The 18251-nt window shown below is 42.2% G+C and overlaps 1 protein-coding gene across 24 annotated transcripts in view; it reads right to left on the bottom strand.

Annotated features, from left to right (window-relative positions):
- The window catches only part of nrxn3a (neurexin 3a), a 2332164-nt gene that overhangs the window by 1307535 nt on the left and 1006378 nt on the right, over positions 1-18251 (bottom strand). For all 24 annotated transcript variants that reach the window (XR_010017469.1, XR_010017470.1, XR_010017471.1 and 21 more), the window contains 3 exons: positions 9373-9754; positions 6137-6327; positions 1753-1926 (listed from right to left, as the gene is read on the bottom strand). Coding sequence is in view for 19 of the 24 variants with exons in the window: in XM_063044591.1 (XP_062900661.1) it covers positions 1753-1926; positions 6137-6327; positions 9373-9754 (747 nt within the window). In the remaining 5 variants the exon portion in view is untranslated. The remainder of the gene's footprint in view (positions 1-1752; positions 1927-6136; positions 6328-9372; positions 9755-18251) is intronic.

Genomic DNA, 18251 nt, shown 5'->3' with positions numbered 1-18251 from the left:
TGTAATAGCAATGGCACTCACTCCTGTTTCCTGACACTCACAGACTTTTGGCACACTGCTGGTGTCTTCCACAGTGAAGTCAAATGTAAAAACCATTAAGTTCATCTGCCATTTTTTTGTCCTCCATTACTACCTCACCAGCATAATTTTTCAGTGGTCGAATATCAACTCTCACCTCACCTTTACTCTTTATATAACTGAAAAATCTTCCGTTATCTCATATTTCATCCTTGCCCTTACAGCTTTCTTTTTGCCTTTTAGTGGATTTTAAAAGCTTCCCATCACCCAACTTCCCACTTAGTTTTGCTAACTTATATGCCCTTTCCTTGTTTTTTTTTTTATGTAGTCCTTCGTAGTCTAGTCCTTTTGAAAAGAACACTAACATTGCAGTTCACCTTCCTCACCACAGACTCAACCTGCAAATTAACCTTTAGGGAATCCTGCAGAAGGACTCCCAAGCCCCCTTGCACCTCAGCTTTTTTGTATTTTGTCTCCATTTAGAAAATAGTCAACCCTCTCATTTCTTCTACCAAAGTGCATGACTGTACACTTCCCAACATTGTATTCCATCTGCCATTTCTTTGCCCATCCTTCTAATCCGTCTAAGTCCTTTTGTAGGCTCTCTACTTCCTCAAAACTACCTGCCCCTACACCTATCTTCATATCATCTGCAAACTTTGCAACAGAGTCATCAATTCCATCATCTAAATCATTGATTTAAAATGTAAAAAGAATTGGTCCCAACACAGACCCCTGTGGAACACCACTAGTCACCGGTAAGCCAGTCAGAAAAGGCTCTCTTTATTCCCACTCTTTGCCTCCTGCCAGTCAGCCACTGCTTTATCCCTGCTAGAATCTTTCCTGTAATACCAGTGGCTCGTAGCTTGTTATGTAGTCTCATGTGTGGCACCTTCTGAAAAGGCCTTCTAAAAATCCAAGTACACAACATCAACCAATTCTCCTTTGTCTAATCTGTTTGTTACTTCTTCAAAGAATTCCAACAGATTTGTCAGGCAAGATTTTATGGGAACATGAGAGGGAACTTCTTCACTCAGAGAGTCATAAGAGTGTGGGAAGATCTGCCAGCACAAGTGATCCAAGCGAGCTCGATTTCAATGTTTAAGAGAAGTTTAGATAGATACATGGACAGTAGGGATATAGACAGCCATGGTCCTGGTGCAGGTCCCTCAGAGTTGCAGTTTAAATTGTTTCAGCATGGACTAGATGGGCCAAAGGGTCTGCTTCTGTGCTGTACTTCGCTATGAATATAACTCTAACCAATTAGTTACCCCTCCCCAATTTATCCAGCTCAAGTGGCAATTTGCAGATCCACACACTTCAGGCATCTCAGTTATTGCCGACAACTTCCAATTAACAGACCACCATCATGCTTGAAATCTTGAATTGTGGGAGCAAAATAAATGTTTGTTGAAGAAATAAAATCAAAAAGGCAAGATTTGAGTTTCTGATAAATATATTTACTCATTTACAATGTACACAAGCATCTCCAAAATTAAAAGAGCCCTATCAAGTGTGTTACATACAAAATCTAATGAGATTTACAGTTTGGTATTGGTGCTTAAACTGATTAAATGGACAGATCCAGTGGTGAACAAATTATTACAATGAAAGACAATGTGATGACAATAAACCAGAGTGAAATTCTCTCAGATGGATGGATGCATAGGTGTGGGTTTGTGCTACTGTTCGAGTTGAAACGGAAGCCTGAACTAGAGTTGCAAAATGGTGTACCTTCACATCCACGTTCAATTTGACCACTGCGATGTAGCGCATCGTGAATCAGGTCCGGGAGCCTTCCATTGAGGTCCACAGATGCCAAGCAACCCTGAAACCCATCTCTGGAGGCAACAAGTTTTGGCAGATTGCTGTACATGCCTTGGGCCAGCCCAGCGATGTATAGAACACCTGGTAAGACAAAGACAACAACCAAAAAAAAGACTGAAGCTCTGCTGCAATGCGATAATCTTCAAAGCAAGCATCCCCGTTGTGTTCTACAGTGTTTTGAAGCACAGCCTAATTTAAAATGTGTGTGCTAAGTTTTGCTCTATGTTATCAGCAGGACATCCATGTCTTCCTGGTTTTTATGTCAATTAACTTTGCATCTTTCCCATTCTGAAGTAACCAATTTCAGAAAATCCTGGTATATCATACTTGCATCATTTTAATATCAGTGCCATGCAGTTTGATGGAATGAGTCCAGAATGCCTGCACAAGAAATCACAGGATAATATCCATGTGCAAGGCATATCGGATCGCTGCACTCTCTTCTCCCAACCACTTCCACACACCTATAGCATAGGGGCTAAAGATGACGTCTTCCTTTTGACAAAGACAACTCTTCAGCAATTTGGTAAGCCAGTATTTTGGAGATATGGATGGGGCACAACAGAACAAACAGAAAGCTATCTATCGTCAAAACTAAACCAGCCTCCAAGAGTTACTTCAGCAGAACTTGTTATCAAAGCTATGGGAAAATGAACGCATGTCAGAAACATAATGGAACATACTCCACTTTGCTTGAAATGTGCAGCTGCTGCAGAACATCTAGAGCATAGAGCAACAGTAAAGGAACAGGCCCTTCATCCTACATTTTGTTGCCAAACTAATTAAAGTAATAAAGTAAAGGCATCCATTAGTCTTGCGAGACCATGGATCTGTGCCTGGAAAGTTTTCACTCTCCAGGGCGCAGGCCTGGCAAGGTTGTATGGAAGACCAGCAGTTGCCTGTGCTGCAAGTCTCCCCTCTCCACGACATCAATTTTGTCCAAGGGAAGGACACTAGGGCTGATGCAGCTTGGCACTAGTGTCGTCGCAGAGCAATGTGTGATTAAGTGACTTGCTCAAGGACACAACACGTTGCCTCGGCTGGGGCTCGAACTCACGACCTTCAGGTAGCTAGTCCAATGCCTTAACCACTTGGCCACGTGCTAAACTAGTAATCAAATAAACTAATTTTTTCTTAAACACAAGACAATCTGCAGTTGCTGGAAATCCAGAGCAACACACATAAAAAGCTGGATGAACTCAGCAAGTTAGGCAGAATCTATGGAAACGAATAGACAGTCGATCTTTCAGCTGAGACCCTTCATCAGGACTGGAAAGAAAGGGGGAAGACAATAGAATAAAAGGTAGGGGGAGGGGAATGAGGCTAGCTGGAAGCTGATAGGGGAAGCCAGGTGGGTGCGACAGGTAAAGAGCTAAAGAAGAATGATTCTGATAGGACAGGAAAGTGGATCATAGGAGAAAGGAGAGGAAGAGGGGACCTAGGAGGAAGTGATAGGTTGCTAAGGATAAGTAAAGGCTATAATGGGGAACAGGAGAAGAGGGAAGGGGGAGGGACAGAACTTTTCACTGGAAGGCAAAATCAATATTCATGCCATCAGGTTGGAGACTACTGAAACAGAATATGAGGTGTTGCTCCTCCACCCTTTTCTGTCTGCATAATGTCCATATCCTTCCATTTTCTGCACATCCGTGTGCCCATCTACAGGTGCACTCTGACTGGGTGAATTACCGTCTGGAAAAGAGGAACCAATGCACAGGATTGGAAAAAGCTGCAAAAGGCTGCAAACTCTGCCAGCACCATCATGGGCATTACGCTCTGCACAATCGAGAGCACCTTCAAAAGGTGATAGTTCATGAGAGCAGCATCCATCTTCAAAGACATTCACCATCCAAGACCTGCCCTCTTCTCGTTACTACCATCAGGGAGGAAGTGCAGGAGCTTGAAGACACACACTCAATGTATTAACAACAGCTTCTTTCCCTCTGCCATCAGATGACTGGACCATCCATGAACCCATAAACACTACCTTCCTATTTTGTTCTCTTTTTGCACTGCTTGAATGTCTAGTACTGGAGGTACGCAGTGAAGGTGAGGGGGGATAGGTTCAAAAGAGATGTGAGGGGTAAGTGTTTTACTCAGAGAGTCGTGGATGACTGGAATGCGCTGCCTGGTATGGTGATTTTAAGAGAGATTTGGATCGGCACATGGGTGCGAGGAAGATGGAGGGATATTGACGTTGTGTAGGAAGCATTTTAGCTGCTTCAGCACAACATTGTGGGCCGAATGGCCTGTTCCTGTGCTGTATTCCACACTCTCATGACCCATTGACTGAAGACGTTACCCCTCATGTTCCTCTTAAACTCTTTACCTTTCATTCTTAGCCCATGACCTCTGGTTGTAGTCCCACCCAACCAAAATGTATTCATTTATTGTAATTTGTATTAATATTTTCATATGTATTGGATGTAAAACAAATTTCACAACATACAATACAGTGTAAAAGTCTTAGGCACGAACTGCAATTTGCCTACCGACACCATTGATTGACAGACGATGCAATAGCCACTGCTCTACATACTGTTCTTATGAATCTAGAGAAGAAGGATGGTTATGTGAGAATGCTGTTGTTGGACTACAGTTCAACACCGTAGTTCCATCCAGGATCAACAAGAAGCTCACAGACCTCAGCTTTGACCCTGCCTTGCGCAGCTGGATCTTGGACTTCCTGTCAGATCGCCAGCAGGTGGTAAGAGTGGGCTCCCTCACCTCCAACCCTCTGACTCTCAATACAGGAGCCCCTCAGGGCTGTGTACAGAGTCCCTTCCTTTACTCTTTGTATACCCATGACTGTATCACCACCCACAGCTCTAATCTGCTAATTAAATTTGCTGATGACACTATATTGATTGGCTTTATCTCAAACAATAACAAGGTGGCCTAAGGGAGGAAGTCACCTCTCTGACACAGTGGTGTCAAGAACACAACCTCTCCCTCGATGTTGCAAAAACAAAGGAGCTGGTTGTGGATTACAGGAGGAATGGAGATGGGCTAACCCCTATTGACATCAATGGATCTGGGGTTGAGAGGGTGAACAGCTTCAAGTTCCTCGGCATTCACATCACCGAGGACGTACACACCAGCTGTGTGGTGAAAAAGGCACAACAGCACCTCTTTCACCTCAGACGGTTGAAGAAGTTTGGTATGGGCCCCCAAATCCTAACTACTTTCTACAGGGGCACAATTGAGAGCATCCTGACTGGCTGCATCACTGCCTGGTACGGGAACTGTACCTCCTCTAATCGCAGGATTCTGCAGAGAGTAATGTGGACAGCCCAGCGCATCTGAAGTTGTGAACTTCCCATGATTCAGGACATCTACAAAGATAAGTGTGTAAAAAGGGCCTGTAGGATCATTGGGGACCTGAGTCACCCCAGCCACAGTCTATTCCAGCTGCTACCATCTGGGAAATGGTACTGCAGCATAAAAGCCAGGACCAACAGGCTCCGAGACAGCTTCTTCCACCAGGTCATCAGACTGATTTGAGTGTACTCTGTTACATTGACTGTTCTATTTATTATAAATTACTCTGATTGCACATTCAGATGAGATGTAACGTAAAGATTTTTACTCATGTATGTGAAGGATGAAAGAGATAAAGTCAATTCAATTCAATATATAGCTAGGTGCCTCAGACTTTTGCTCAGTACTGTATTTGTCAACGTGGAGCAGACAATGTGTTTGTATATTAGGCGGGAGCAAAGGATGTTGGGAATGGTGAGGTGGAGTGCCACGGGAGGGGTGTGGGACAGGTGGCAGGGGTGGGAAGTAGCACGGCTGCAGACACACCCAGCCCTGAGACATCAGGCAAGGTAATTTGATCCCAAACAATTATCTTATTGATCATTACAGAACATCTCTCTGGTTCTTTCCACTCCTTCCCCTCTTCCTGCCCCTTTCCCACGCTCAGTCCACAATCGAGACCCATATCAGGGTTATCACTGACGTAAATCATAAAATGTTTTTTTTTGTGGCAGCAGCACAGTGCAATACATAAAATTACTACAGAACTATACAAAAGTCTTAGGCACCCTAGCTCTATATACAGTATGTGCTTAAGACTTTAGCGAAGTACTGTATGCCAGTGATAATAAACTTGATTCGGACTGTGATTCTGCCACTTGGTAAAGTCAAAGCAGTTTGTTTCTGATCTTTTAAGCCTTTATTTGACACATGTTGCTCAGTGGAGTGTGTCTCACCTTCATGATGTGCAACAGAAACTATGTCAATGTCTTCTAAGGTATCGTTGAAGTAAAATGGATGAAGAACTCACCTTTGAGATCAAGGTTCTTGGCACCATTGATGATTTGAGTCACAGATTTAGCATCCACCTTCAGTGTGTGAGTGTTGCTGTTGTCCCTGGTGATCACGACATTATGCCACTGATTGTCACTCAAGGCCTTCTCAGAGTTTCCCTTGATAACATTGGGTCCATTTCCCAGATCAAACACGTAATGGATATATCTGCAGAAGAATGATTCACCAAGTTGAAACAAAGGCAAAGTCTGCAGACAGCCTTAACCAATGAAAAGATGAAGAGCACCATGTTTCTGGATGTGCACATAATGGATGATCTCACCTAGACACTTAACACCACCCCTTTAGTCAAGAAAGCATCTCTATTTCCTGAGGAGACTGAGGTGAGCTAAGCTCACCAGCCCGCCCCCACCCTATTCTAACCAATTTTTTGCAGGAGCACCATTGAGAGTGTCCTGACCAGCTGCATCATCACCTAGTACGGAATTTTCAAGGCAACAAACCACAAGTCCCTACAAAGAATTTCAAGGACTGCTGAAAGGATCATTGGGTTCCCCCTTCCACATATCCAAGCTATTTACCAGGAGCGCTGTGTGCGCAGGGCCCTTAGCACTCACAATGGTCCCTCCAATTGTCCAACAATCTTTTTGCCCCTTTACCATGAGGCAGGAGGTACCACGGCATTAGGACAAGGACTGCTAGGATGGGAAACAGTTTCTGCCCCCAGGCCATGAGACTACCTGCCACCACCCAGGTCTCATCACATATGAAGCACCAATTGTGTTGTACTGTTGACTTTTTAATTTGTGTCATAAATGCATCTTACGCTAATTGTCAATCTCCTGGAACACATTTCATAATTTATTAATATATTTGTGGTAATATTATTTTATGTGTTGTGTGTGAGTTATATGTACTGTGTTGTACACTTCGGTCTGGAGGAATGCTGTTTCATATGGCTGTATACAGTTCAATGACAATAAACTTGAATTTGAACTTAAAAAGTCTCTGAAGATAACAGTGAATGTACAGTTTCAAACAATTAAACTGTGAAGCTATGGATATGTCTTGAGAAAACTGTACTATTTCATCAAAATTATTTTCCAAATATTTCTGAATTATTTTAATGTCTGATTTATTATATGTCTGAATTATTGAAAAATACTTATCAGCAAAGCTGAGGGTAGGTCAAAAAATGTGATGAACGGTTTTAACAGTAACACTGTACACTTCCTGTAATTAAAACAAAAAAAATTGAAAATAGGCTTGAACACTTATTAACTGCTCACTCTTAATTTAGGTCTTTGACCTAAAGGAAACATGAAGTTCTTCACACAGAGAGTGGTGGCTGTGTGGAACGCTCTGCCAGGGGTGGTGACAGAGGCAGGATACATTAGGGCCATTTAAGAAACTCTGAGATAGGCACCTGGATGATAGAAAAATGGAGGGCTACGTAGGAGGGAAGTGTTAGATTGATATTGATCTTAGCGTAGGTGAAAACATCTGCACAACATCATGAGCCGAAGGGTCTGTACTCTGCTGTAATGTCTTATGTTCTATTGACTGTTCTACGGTCCACAAATGCTACCCGACCTGCTAAGTACTTCCACCATTTTCTGCTTTTATTTCAGATATCCAGCACCCACTGCTCTTTGTTCAAAGTAAGTTTACTGTCTAAGTACATATATGTCACCATATATGCACTTTGTTAATACTGATATTCATTTTCTTGTGGGCATCCACAGTAAATAACTAAGAAACATGACAGAATCAATGAAAAACTGCAAACAAAATGTCCAAACAACTAATGTGCAAAAAAATAGACTGTGCAAATAAAGAGAAAAATAAAATAACAATAATAAATCAATAAGCAATAAATATCAATAACGTGAGATGAAGAGTCCTTGAAAGTGACGATCATCCCCCATCCTTTGTTTACTTTCAACCAGCAAGAAACTGCAGGTAATCAAATTCAAACGAAGGTCACTGAACATAATGCATCAGTTCTCCTTCCCTCTCTGTAGCTGCAGCCTGATTTGTTGAGCATTCCATCATTTTCTGATCCCTCTTCTTATTAACTCTCTAGAGCAGGGGCTCCCAACCTGACAACATGGCATAAAAAAGGTTGGGAACTTCTGCTCTGGAGGCACTGCTGCCACCTTGTTCAAGTAGATATGATTTGTGTGTGATCCCCAATTTTGGAGGGAATGGCAGAAATTTGCTGGCTTTTCATCATAGTCATAGTCATACTTCATTGATCCCGGGGGAAATTGGTTTTTGTTACAGTTGCACCATAAATAATTAAATAGTAATAAAACCATAAATAATTAAATAGTAATATGTAAATTATGCCAGGAAATAAGTCCAGGACCAGCCTATTGACTCAGGGTGTCTAACCCTCCAAGGGAGGAGTTGTAAAGTTTGATGGCCACAGGCAGGAATGACTTCCTATGATGCTCATAGTCATATTAGAGATTCACTTGTTTGATTGGCAATCAGCCCTGGAGTTCCACACACACACACACACACACACTCTCAAATGCTTAACTTCCGGAATTATAGAGAGATCTGGAATGCTGAATCTGTCTGCTTGCTCCAAAGCTGGACTCTAGTCAAATCCAAATAAAATCCTCAGCATTTACACAAGGCTGCATATTGCAAGGATCACCAATTTCAAATGGGATTTCATTTGAAGAACATTGTACTCTACAGCACAGGGACAGGTCATTCTGTGCATATCTGCACTGTCCATGATACAAATCTAACACACCCCATCTGCCTGCACATGGTCTATCGCCTTGCCTATTCACGGGTCTGCCACAATGCTGTGCTAATTTCCAAGTTCAAAATAAATTTATTATTGAAGTATATATGTGTCACCATACACTAACCTGAGATTTATTTTCTTGTGGGCAATCACAATAAATACAAGAAACACAATAAAATCAATGAAAGACCACACCCAACCGGACGGACAATACTCAACGTGCAAAAAAAAACAATAAATTGTGCAAATACAAAAAAAAAAGAGAAGGAAAAAAAAGTTTATTTTCTGAAGAATCTCAGATTCCTCTACCCGACATCTGAGAAAGATTTTTGGCAATCAAAAGATTAAAAAACACAGGATGGTGAAAAACTCAGCAGGTCAGGCATCTGTGGAAAAAGACACAATTAATTTTTCAAGTCCAGGACACTTCATCAGAACTGATGAAGAGAAAAACCAATGGATTTTGATTTTCAGATCCACCTTACCCTTTGACTAATTCCACTGCAATGAAGTCATTGCCATCTCCGCTGTTGAAGAGGATGAATCCATCGGGAGAAGTAGTCTTGAACTGGAAGAAGAGATGCATGGACGTGTATGCGTGGAGAGTGGCCAGGGTCAAATAGCTGTTCTTGGTTTTGAAAGTGACGGGATCTGCGATGATGGATCTCATGCCGAACCTGGCGTTGATTTCGCAGTATTCAATGTCCCCATTTTTGCACAGGTCAATGTACATCATTCCATTGAACATCAAGCTCTGGAGGTGCCCAATGAAACTGGATGGAGCCACAGAGATGAAGCGTCGCTCAGTCATTATCCCAGTCTCAATGTTGTGGAATTCCAGCCGTGTGTGGTCGCCAAGCATTTGACCTACATTTAAGACATCTAGTCAGTGATTTTGGATAGCTCACATTTCATTCCCACATCCCATGGCAATACCCTAACAGCCACATAGATGCTGTGCTTGCACTGGCTATCAAGGTATTCCTGTAGGCAGGTGACCAAAACTGCATGAAGTGAACAGGCCTGTTGAAGGGTCTCACCCTGAAACATCGACTGTTTATTCTTCGCCATAGACGCCGTCTAATCCGCTGAGTTCTTGCAGAGTACCACGTATGTTATTTCTAGGCACGTACCCAGAATGCTGGAGGAACTCAGCAGATCAGGCAGCAACTATGGAAATGAATGGACGGTTGACATTTCAGGCTGAGACTCTTCTCCAGCACTGAGAAGGAAGGGGGAAGTTGCCAGAATAAAAAAGTGGGGTGAAGGCAAAGAGGCTAGCTGACAGGTGATAGGTCAGGCCAGCTGGGTGAGAAAGGTCAACGGCTGGAGAAAAATGAATCTGATAGGAGCGGACCACAGGAGAATGGGAAGGAGGTGGTGACCCAGGGGAAGTGATAGGCAGGCGAGAAGTAGTAAAAGGTCAGAGTAACAGAGGAGGAGCGGTGGGGGGGAGGTGGAATTTGTTTACTGGGAAAAATAAATCGATATTCATGCCATCAGATTGGAGGGTATTATTGTGTGCAGTTACACCTACCTACAGGAAAAATATATCAATAAGAATGATGCCTTGGACTGTGTGTGATTGTTGGTACAGTGCTTTGCACCTTGGTCTTGGAGCAACACTGTTTTGTTTGGCTGTATTCATGGCTATTCACATATGGTTGAATGACAAGCTTGAACCTGATGACTGAAAGGCTACAGAGAAAAATTACAAGGATTTTGCCGGGATCTGAGGATCTACATCCTAAGGAAAGCCTGAATAAGTTAGAACTTCATTCCCTGAAGTGTGGGAGAATGAGAGGAGATTTGATAGAGGTATATAAAATTAAGAGAGCTATAGATAGAGTAAATGCAAACAGGCTTTTTCCACTGACGTTGGGTGAGTCTAGAGCTAGAGATCATAGGTTAAGGATGAAAGGTGAAATACTTAAAGGAAAATCGAGCAGGAACCTCTTTTCTCAGAAGGTGGTGCGAGGGTGGAGCAAACTGTGAACAGAATTGATGAATGTGGATTCAATTTCAACACTTAAGAGAAGTTTGGACAAGTACTTGGATGAGAGAGGCATGATGATTGTCCATGTGTGGGTTGATGGAACTACGGAGAGCAACAGGTTGGCACTGAGTGGGTGGGCAAAAGGGACAGTTTCTGTGTTGTGGAGCTCTATGACTCTATGATACAGATCTAATAAATTTCCTATCCTCTCAGAACATATTAATCAGAGTGAACAGCTATTTTTGCTCAGTTACCACCTGACATTTTACAGTGTACTTTATTATCAATCTATGGCAGCTTATCATCAGCTGAACGTTGCGAATTTACTCAGGCCAGGAATAAATTCTCACTTGGTCTGTCATTGCAGAAAACAACCCAAAAAGTCAGCAAGAGCAGAATTCCAAAACCGGTCAATAGCAGCTTTAGGATAGGGAAAATAAACCACTGTCTATTGCACCAAGCTCATTTTAATGAATTGCTCAACAGAACTGAGATTGTGAATTGCAAACATACAGATGACAAATAGAATCATTGAAATGTATTATGCTACTGGAAAACTATAGATCATGGATCAAAGATTCAAAGTACATTTATTATCAAAGTATGTGTACAGAATGCAACTCTGAGGTCCGTCCTCCCACAGGCAGCCACGAAACAAAGAAACACCATGGAGCCTGTTCAAGAAAACATCAACCAGCAAATGCGTGAGAAAAGGAACAAATTGTGCAAATGGCAAAAAGTGGGTGAACAACACATGGATTACAGTATCTGTCGTTCGAATCCCATTCTGGCACAATAGCTGCAAAAGAGATATATTGACTAATTACAAACACAAGAAATTCTGCAGATGCTGGAAACCCAGAGCAAGACACACACACACATCACTGGAGGAACTCAGCAGGTCAGGCAGCATTGGCATGGAGAGGAATAAATGATCGACACTTCAGACCAAGTCTTGATGAAGGTCTCGGCCTGAAACCTTTATTGCTTATTCCCTTTCCACTGATGCTGCTTGTCTTGCTGAGTTCCTCCAACATTTTGTGTCTGTTGTGAATAATCCTCCTTTTCCATCTTCTAGGATCTCTGGCTCTTCCTGTGACTTGCCTTTCCTCCTTGAGAAGAGCCTCCCTCACAAAGTGCATCACTTAACATGCATGGCAGCATATAATCTTACTTTAAAAGTCACTTGCTAAATACAATAGGTTGAAAACAATCATTGCTCACTCAAGAACTTTCTGAATTTATTTTTGCCTTTCCTGTCCTTTCAGTCAGCAACTTTCTGATCTCCAGCAATTCATGAGTGAAAATGATTTCCTTCAACACCTTATACCCAAGCCCCTTTTGGTTGAGCTCTCTGCCAGAGCTTATTTGTCATATGAGAATAGGTTGACCTAGCTAGGGCTTATCACTTTGGAGCAAAAGAGGATGCAAAGTGACTTGACAGAGGTGCATAAAATCATGAGTGTCACAGATAAAGTGGACAGCCAGCACTTTTCTCTCATAAGACCATAAGATATAGGAGCAGAATTAGGCCATTTGGCCTACCAAGTCTGCTCCACCACTTCATCATGGCTGATCTATTATTCCTCTCAGCCCCAGTCTCCTACCTTCTCCCCATATCTCTTCATGCCCTGACTAATCAAGAATTTATCAACCTCTACCTTAGGTATACCCAGTGACTTGACCTCCACAGCCGCCAGTGGCAACAAATTCCACAGATTCATCACGCTCTGGCTGAAGACTCTCTCACAGGGTGGCAGTGGCCATTACTAGGGTACATCCATTTAAAATGAATTGAGGAAATTTAGAGATGTCAGACGTGTGTGTTTTTTTAAAAAATTTTACGTAGAAAGTGGTGGGTGCCTGAAATGCACTGCTGGGGAAGGTGGTAGACACTGGTCCAATAGAAACATTTGAAAGACTTTTAGATAGACATGTGGAGGGCAATGGGATGTGTAGAAGGGAAGGCTTACACTGATTGTGTAGAGGCGAGCATAGTCTTGCTGTGCAATTATAGTTCAAGCCAGAATATATTGCGAATCTCACCTCACACCTGAACAAAGTATAATCGTGCTTCTTGGAGTGAAAAAAAATGTGTCGTGGTTCACCAAAAAATTAGTTCAAGGCTTCACAACATAATTTACTTTCCCAACATCCAAACTGGTACAAATGAGTTACACGAGAGTTATGGAAGGTGAACACTCCATAACAGAACAGGACACTTGACAGATTAATTGTTCGTGTGTACTGAGCAACAAAAACACCGGAGTCACACTGCTGAGTTGATATTCTGAGCAAAGAATGGATAAACAGGCCAGTTTCTCTAAATTCTCTGAAGAGCAGCCTTATTAGTGGCTTGATTGGGTAGTGACATGCCCTCTTCTCATTGTTACCATCAGGTACGGAAGCCTAAAGACACTCACTCAGCGATTCAGGAATAGCTTCTTCCCCTCTGCCATCTGATTTCTCAAAAGATATTGAATCCATGAAGATCACCTCACTACTTTTTTCATTTCTGTTTATTTTTTTGCACCACTTATTTTAACCTAACTATTTAAAAGACACAGCTATTAATGTAACTCATTTTTTCCCCTCTATATCTATTTACCATGTATTTCATTGTACGGCTGTTATAAAGTTAACAAATTTCATGACATATGCTTGTGATCTGAAACCTGATTCTGAATCTGTGGAATTCATTGCCATGGGCACGTGAAGGCCAAGTCATTGGGTATATTTAAAGCAGAGTTCTTGATGAGTTAGGATATCGAAAGTTAATGGGGGCAGGAGAATGGGGTTGAGAAGGATAATAAATCAAACGGCAAAGCAGACTCAATGGGGCGAATGCTGCTCCCATGTCTTATCGTCTCCTACCACTGGATTAGACCAACTCTTAAAGCTCTCAAAACAAATGTTTGACTGGACTCATACTGAGCAATAAGCACAAAAGTCTGTGCTGATTCAGGAACCGCAATGCCATGAGGATAGTGTACTGTTAAAAATGCTATGCCTTGCAGGAAACCTGGAAGACTAACCTGTTGCGTCTCCATACAGGCTACATTTCTGTTTTCATTGAAGAGTGGATGAGATAGGAATAACTGCTGTTCTGTTTCTCTTTATAAACACAAGAACATCTGCAGATGCTGGAAATCCAAAGCACACACACAAAACGCAGGGGGAACACAACAGGTCATGCAGCATTGATGGAAATGAATAAACAGTGGATGTTTTGGGGATGCAGATATGGTCATTTCTATAGATGCTGCTTGATCTACTGAGTTCCTCCACCATTATGGTCATTTTTATAGATGCTGCTTGATCTACTGAGTTCCTCCATCATTTTGTGTCTGTTGCTCTGTCTCTTTTCCTCTCCTCTTCCAGACCACCTCCTTGCTCCAAAGTCTTGCTCTGAACTTCATATTTTTTAAATTTGTTAGTATGTGGGTTTGAATTAACTTTCAAGCATTCGTTTTATACTAACACCCAATACATTTTGTGTAATGATCCCTTCTTGCTGCAAAGCATGAATAGAGTGAATTCAAAATCAGTGGGCTTGGTACTCCATTGAAGCCCAGGATATTGACAGCTGCCAAACGCCATCTGCTGGTTAACCTTGGTAATTGCTAGAGAGAGCAAAATTTAAGAAAATCATTGACGAGAAGCACTTGTGTTAAAATTGTAATGAACATTTTTCTTCTTTCTCAAGAAAATATGCACAAAACAGTTTCTGGAAGATAAAGGCTTGTATAATGGGGTAAATAAGTTGTATGCTAAATTAATCATAGAGGATATAATGATGAATACCAAATGTTTCATTATGATGATATTTAGTCACCACTTTATTAGGTACACCTGCATGTTAACGCAAATATCTAATCAGCCAATAATGTGGCAGCAATCTGCATGCATAAAAGCATGCAGATATGGTCAAAGAGTTCAGTTGTTGTTCAGACCAAACATCAAAATGGGGAAGAAATATCACCCAAAGGACGTTGACTTGTGGAATGATTGTTGGTGCCACATGGGGTGGTTTGAGTCTCTCAGAATCTGATCTCCTGGGATTTTAATGCACAACCATCTCTAGAGTTTACAGAGAATGGTGCAAACAAACCAGAAAAAAAACGTTCAGTGAGTGAGTGGCAGTTCTGTGGCTGGAAACACCTTGTTAATGAGAGAGTTCGGGGGAGAATGGTCAGATTGGTTCAAGCTGAGAGGAAGGAGACAATAACTCAAATAACCATGCATTACAATAGTGCTGTGCAGAAGAACACTGCACTCTGAACATACAACACGTCAAACCTTTACGTTTTTAGGCTACAATCACAGAAGATCCCGAAAATACACTCAGTGGCCACTTTATAGGTACAGAAGGTACCTAATGACTCTTTATTTATATAATAATCTGCCATACAGATTTTTTTCACACCTAGGTGGCAATAATTATCCAAAACTGAGATCATGAAGAATAACAGAAGGAATCACAGAAAGAATGATAAAAACCATTGCTCAATCCTTTACTGTGCTTCAGCTAAGCTATATTGATGACAATTGGGGGTAAACCATCAGATGGGTGCAACATGCCTGACTAATAAATCTTAATGTCAAGATTGGTAAAATCACTTGCTCAGTCTAATTTTGCTTCTCTTTCTTTTCTTCACTAGAATATAAAAATAAAGATACAATGCAAAGTCTTTGTAAGGCATAGTTCAGACCACTTTTGGAGGATTGTGAGCAGTTTTGGGTGAATGAGAAAGCATGTGCTGGAATTGTAGATGGTCCAGAGTAGGTTCACGAGAATGATCCGGGGAATTAAAGTGTTAACGTATGAGCAACACACATAAAAGTTGCTGGTGAACGCAGCAAGCCAGGCAGCATCTCTGGGAAGAGGTAAAGTCGCCATTTTTGGCCGAGGCTCTTCGTCAGGACTAACTGAAAGAAGAGCTAGTAAGCAATTTGAAAGTGGGGGGGGGAGATCCAAAATGATAGGAGAAGACAGGAGGGGGAGGGATGGAGCCAAGAGCTGGACAGTTGATTGGCAGAAGGGATATGAGAGGATCATGGGACAGGAGGCTCAGGGAGAAAGAAAGTCGGGGGGAGCCCAGAGGATGGGCAAGGGGTATAGTGAAAGGGACAGAGGGAGAAAAAGGAGAGAGGGAAAAAGAATGTGTGTATATAAATAAATAAATAACGGATGTGGTACGGGCGGAAGTGGGGCATTAGCGGAAGTTTGAGAAGTTAATGTTCATGCTATCAGGTTGGAGGCTACCCAGACGGAATATAAGGTGTTGTTCCTCCAACCTGAGTGTGGCTTCATCTTTACGGTAGAGGAGGCCCTGGATAGACATATCAGAATGGGAATGGGACGTGAAATTAAAATGTGTGGCCGCTGGGAGATCGTGCTTTCTCTGGCGGACAGAGCGTAGGTGTTCAGCGAAACTCTGTTAACGTATGAGCAGTGCTTGGTGGCTCTAGGCTTGTACTTGCTGCAGTTTAGAAGAAGAGGGGGTTCTCATTGAAACCTATCAAACATTGAAAGGCCTAGAGCAGAGTGGAGGTGAAGAGGATGTTTCCAGTAGTGGGGTCCAGTCTCAGAATACAGGATGTCCCTTCAGAACAGAGTTGCCGAGGAATTGCTTTAGCCAGAGGGCAATGTAAATGTGGAATTCAATGTCATAGACAGTTGTTGATATCAAGTCAGTATGGTATATTTAAAGTAGCATTTGATAGGTTCTTTATTAGTAAGGTTATTAAAGGTTACAGGGAGAAGGCAGAAGAAGCGGGTTGAGGAAGAAAATAAATTGGCCATGATCAAATGGAAGAACAGACTTGATGGGTTGAATGGCCTAATTCTGCTCCTGTCTTATGGTCCTTATTCTTTACAATGTTTACAGTAGGTTGTGGAGAGTGCAGAGGGAGTGGGTGAGACTGAGACAGGTGATAGGAAAGAACTGATACAACAGGAGTTGAAGATTCAGGAGTGCTAGTACAATGCTATTCATATGATGAGTGAGGCATTGGACCTACTCTGGACTGCTCTGGCGTTTGGATCGGTGGACTCAATTTTGATTCAAAATGCTGTTGTTCACTTTCACTGTTTGCTTTTTTTTCTCTTGCACATCAAGTGTTGGCCTTTTATTTTTGTTTTTATTCTTTGTTTTCTTTAATTGGGTTCTTTCCGGTTTCTTGCTTTGTGGCTACAGGTGAGCAAGCAAATCTCAACGCTGTATAATTATATATTCTTTGATAATAAATTAATCTTGAATCTTCTTCTAGTCTGTTCCCAAGACGCCAGCTCAACACACCTTAGCTTTCAGCAACTTGTTTCAAGATCCAAGGGATTAGGTACAGTATCATCTGTACCTCCTGCACATTCTGGCCGTCTTACTTCTGTATAAGATGGCTTGGAGGCTTAACCAATACCATAGAAAAGCTTAATTCTGTCGATGCTTCGGGGGTGGGGGGGTAGAGAAGAGTTAACTAGAATGCTGCCTTAAGTTAAAAGAAGAGGTTGGGCAAGCTCGGGTTGTTTTCTCTGGAGTGCCAGAGGCCGAGGGGAGACCTGATTGAAGTTTATGTGTGAGAGGCATGCATAGGTAGAGCAGAGAGCTGGTATATATTTGTTTTGGAGGTCTGACTCCAATATCAGAGGGCATGCAATTGAGTTGAGAGGGGGCAAGTTCAGAGGAGATATGTGGGTAAGTGCTTTTAAACACCAAGAGTGGAGGATGCCTGGAATGTGCTGCCAAGAGTGATGGTGGAGGCAGATATGATCGAGGCATTCAACAGGCACATAAAATGTGTAGACCATAAGACGTAGGAGCATAATTAGGCCATTCAGTCCATCAGGTCTGTTCCACCATTCCATTACCGCTGATTTATTATCTGCCTTAATCCCATTTTTCTGTCTTCTCATAACCTTTGATGCCCTGACTAATCAAGGAGCTATCAACCACCACTTTTAAGTATATACATTGAGTTGGCCTCCACAGCCATCTATGGCAATGAATTCCACAGATTCGCCGCCCTCTAGCTAAAGAAACTCCTCCTCATCTCTGTTCTGCATAGACATTCCCCTATTCTGAGGCGGTGCCTTCTGGTTCTAGACTCCTCCACTATAGGAAATATCCTCTCCATATGCGATCTACGCCTTTTTTAGTTGTTGATAAGCTTCAATAAGATCCCTCTCATTAGTGGGGATATAGAATGGTGTCGACAGAAGGGACTGGTTTAGTCAGGTATTCATTGCTAGCGAATTACTGCTGCACAATATTGTGGGCTGACGGGCCTGTCCTGCACTGTACCGTTTCATGATTCCACCTTCCCCGTACGCAAGTATACCAGGCGTGCTAAAGGTAGAGTGCTCCCATA

This window comes from Mobula hypostoma, chromosome 1 (assembly GCF_963921235.1).
Source record: "Mobula hypostoma chromosome 1, sMobHyp1.1, whole genome shotgun sequence".
NCBI classification, from domain to species: domain Eukaryota; kingdom Metazoa; phylum Chordata; class Chondrichthyes; order Myliobatiformes; family Myliobatidae; genus Mobula; species Mobula hypostoma.
This window is presented reverse-complemented; position numbering and strand designations above follow the sequence as displayed.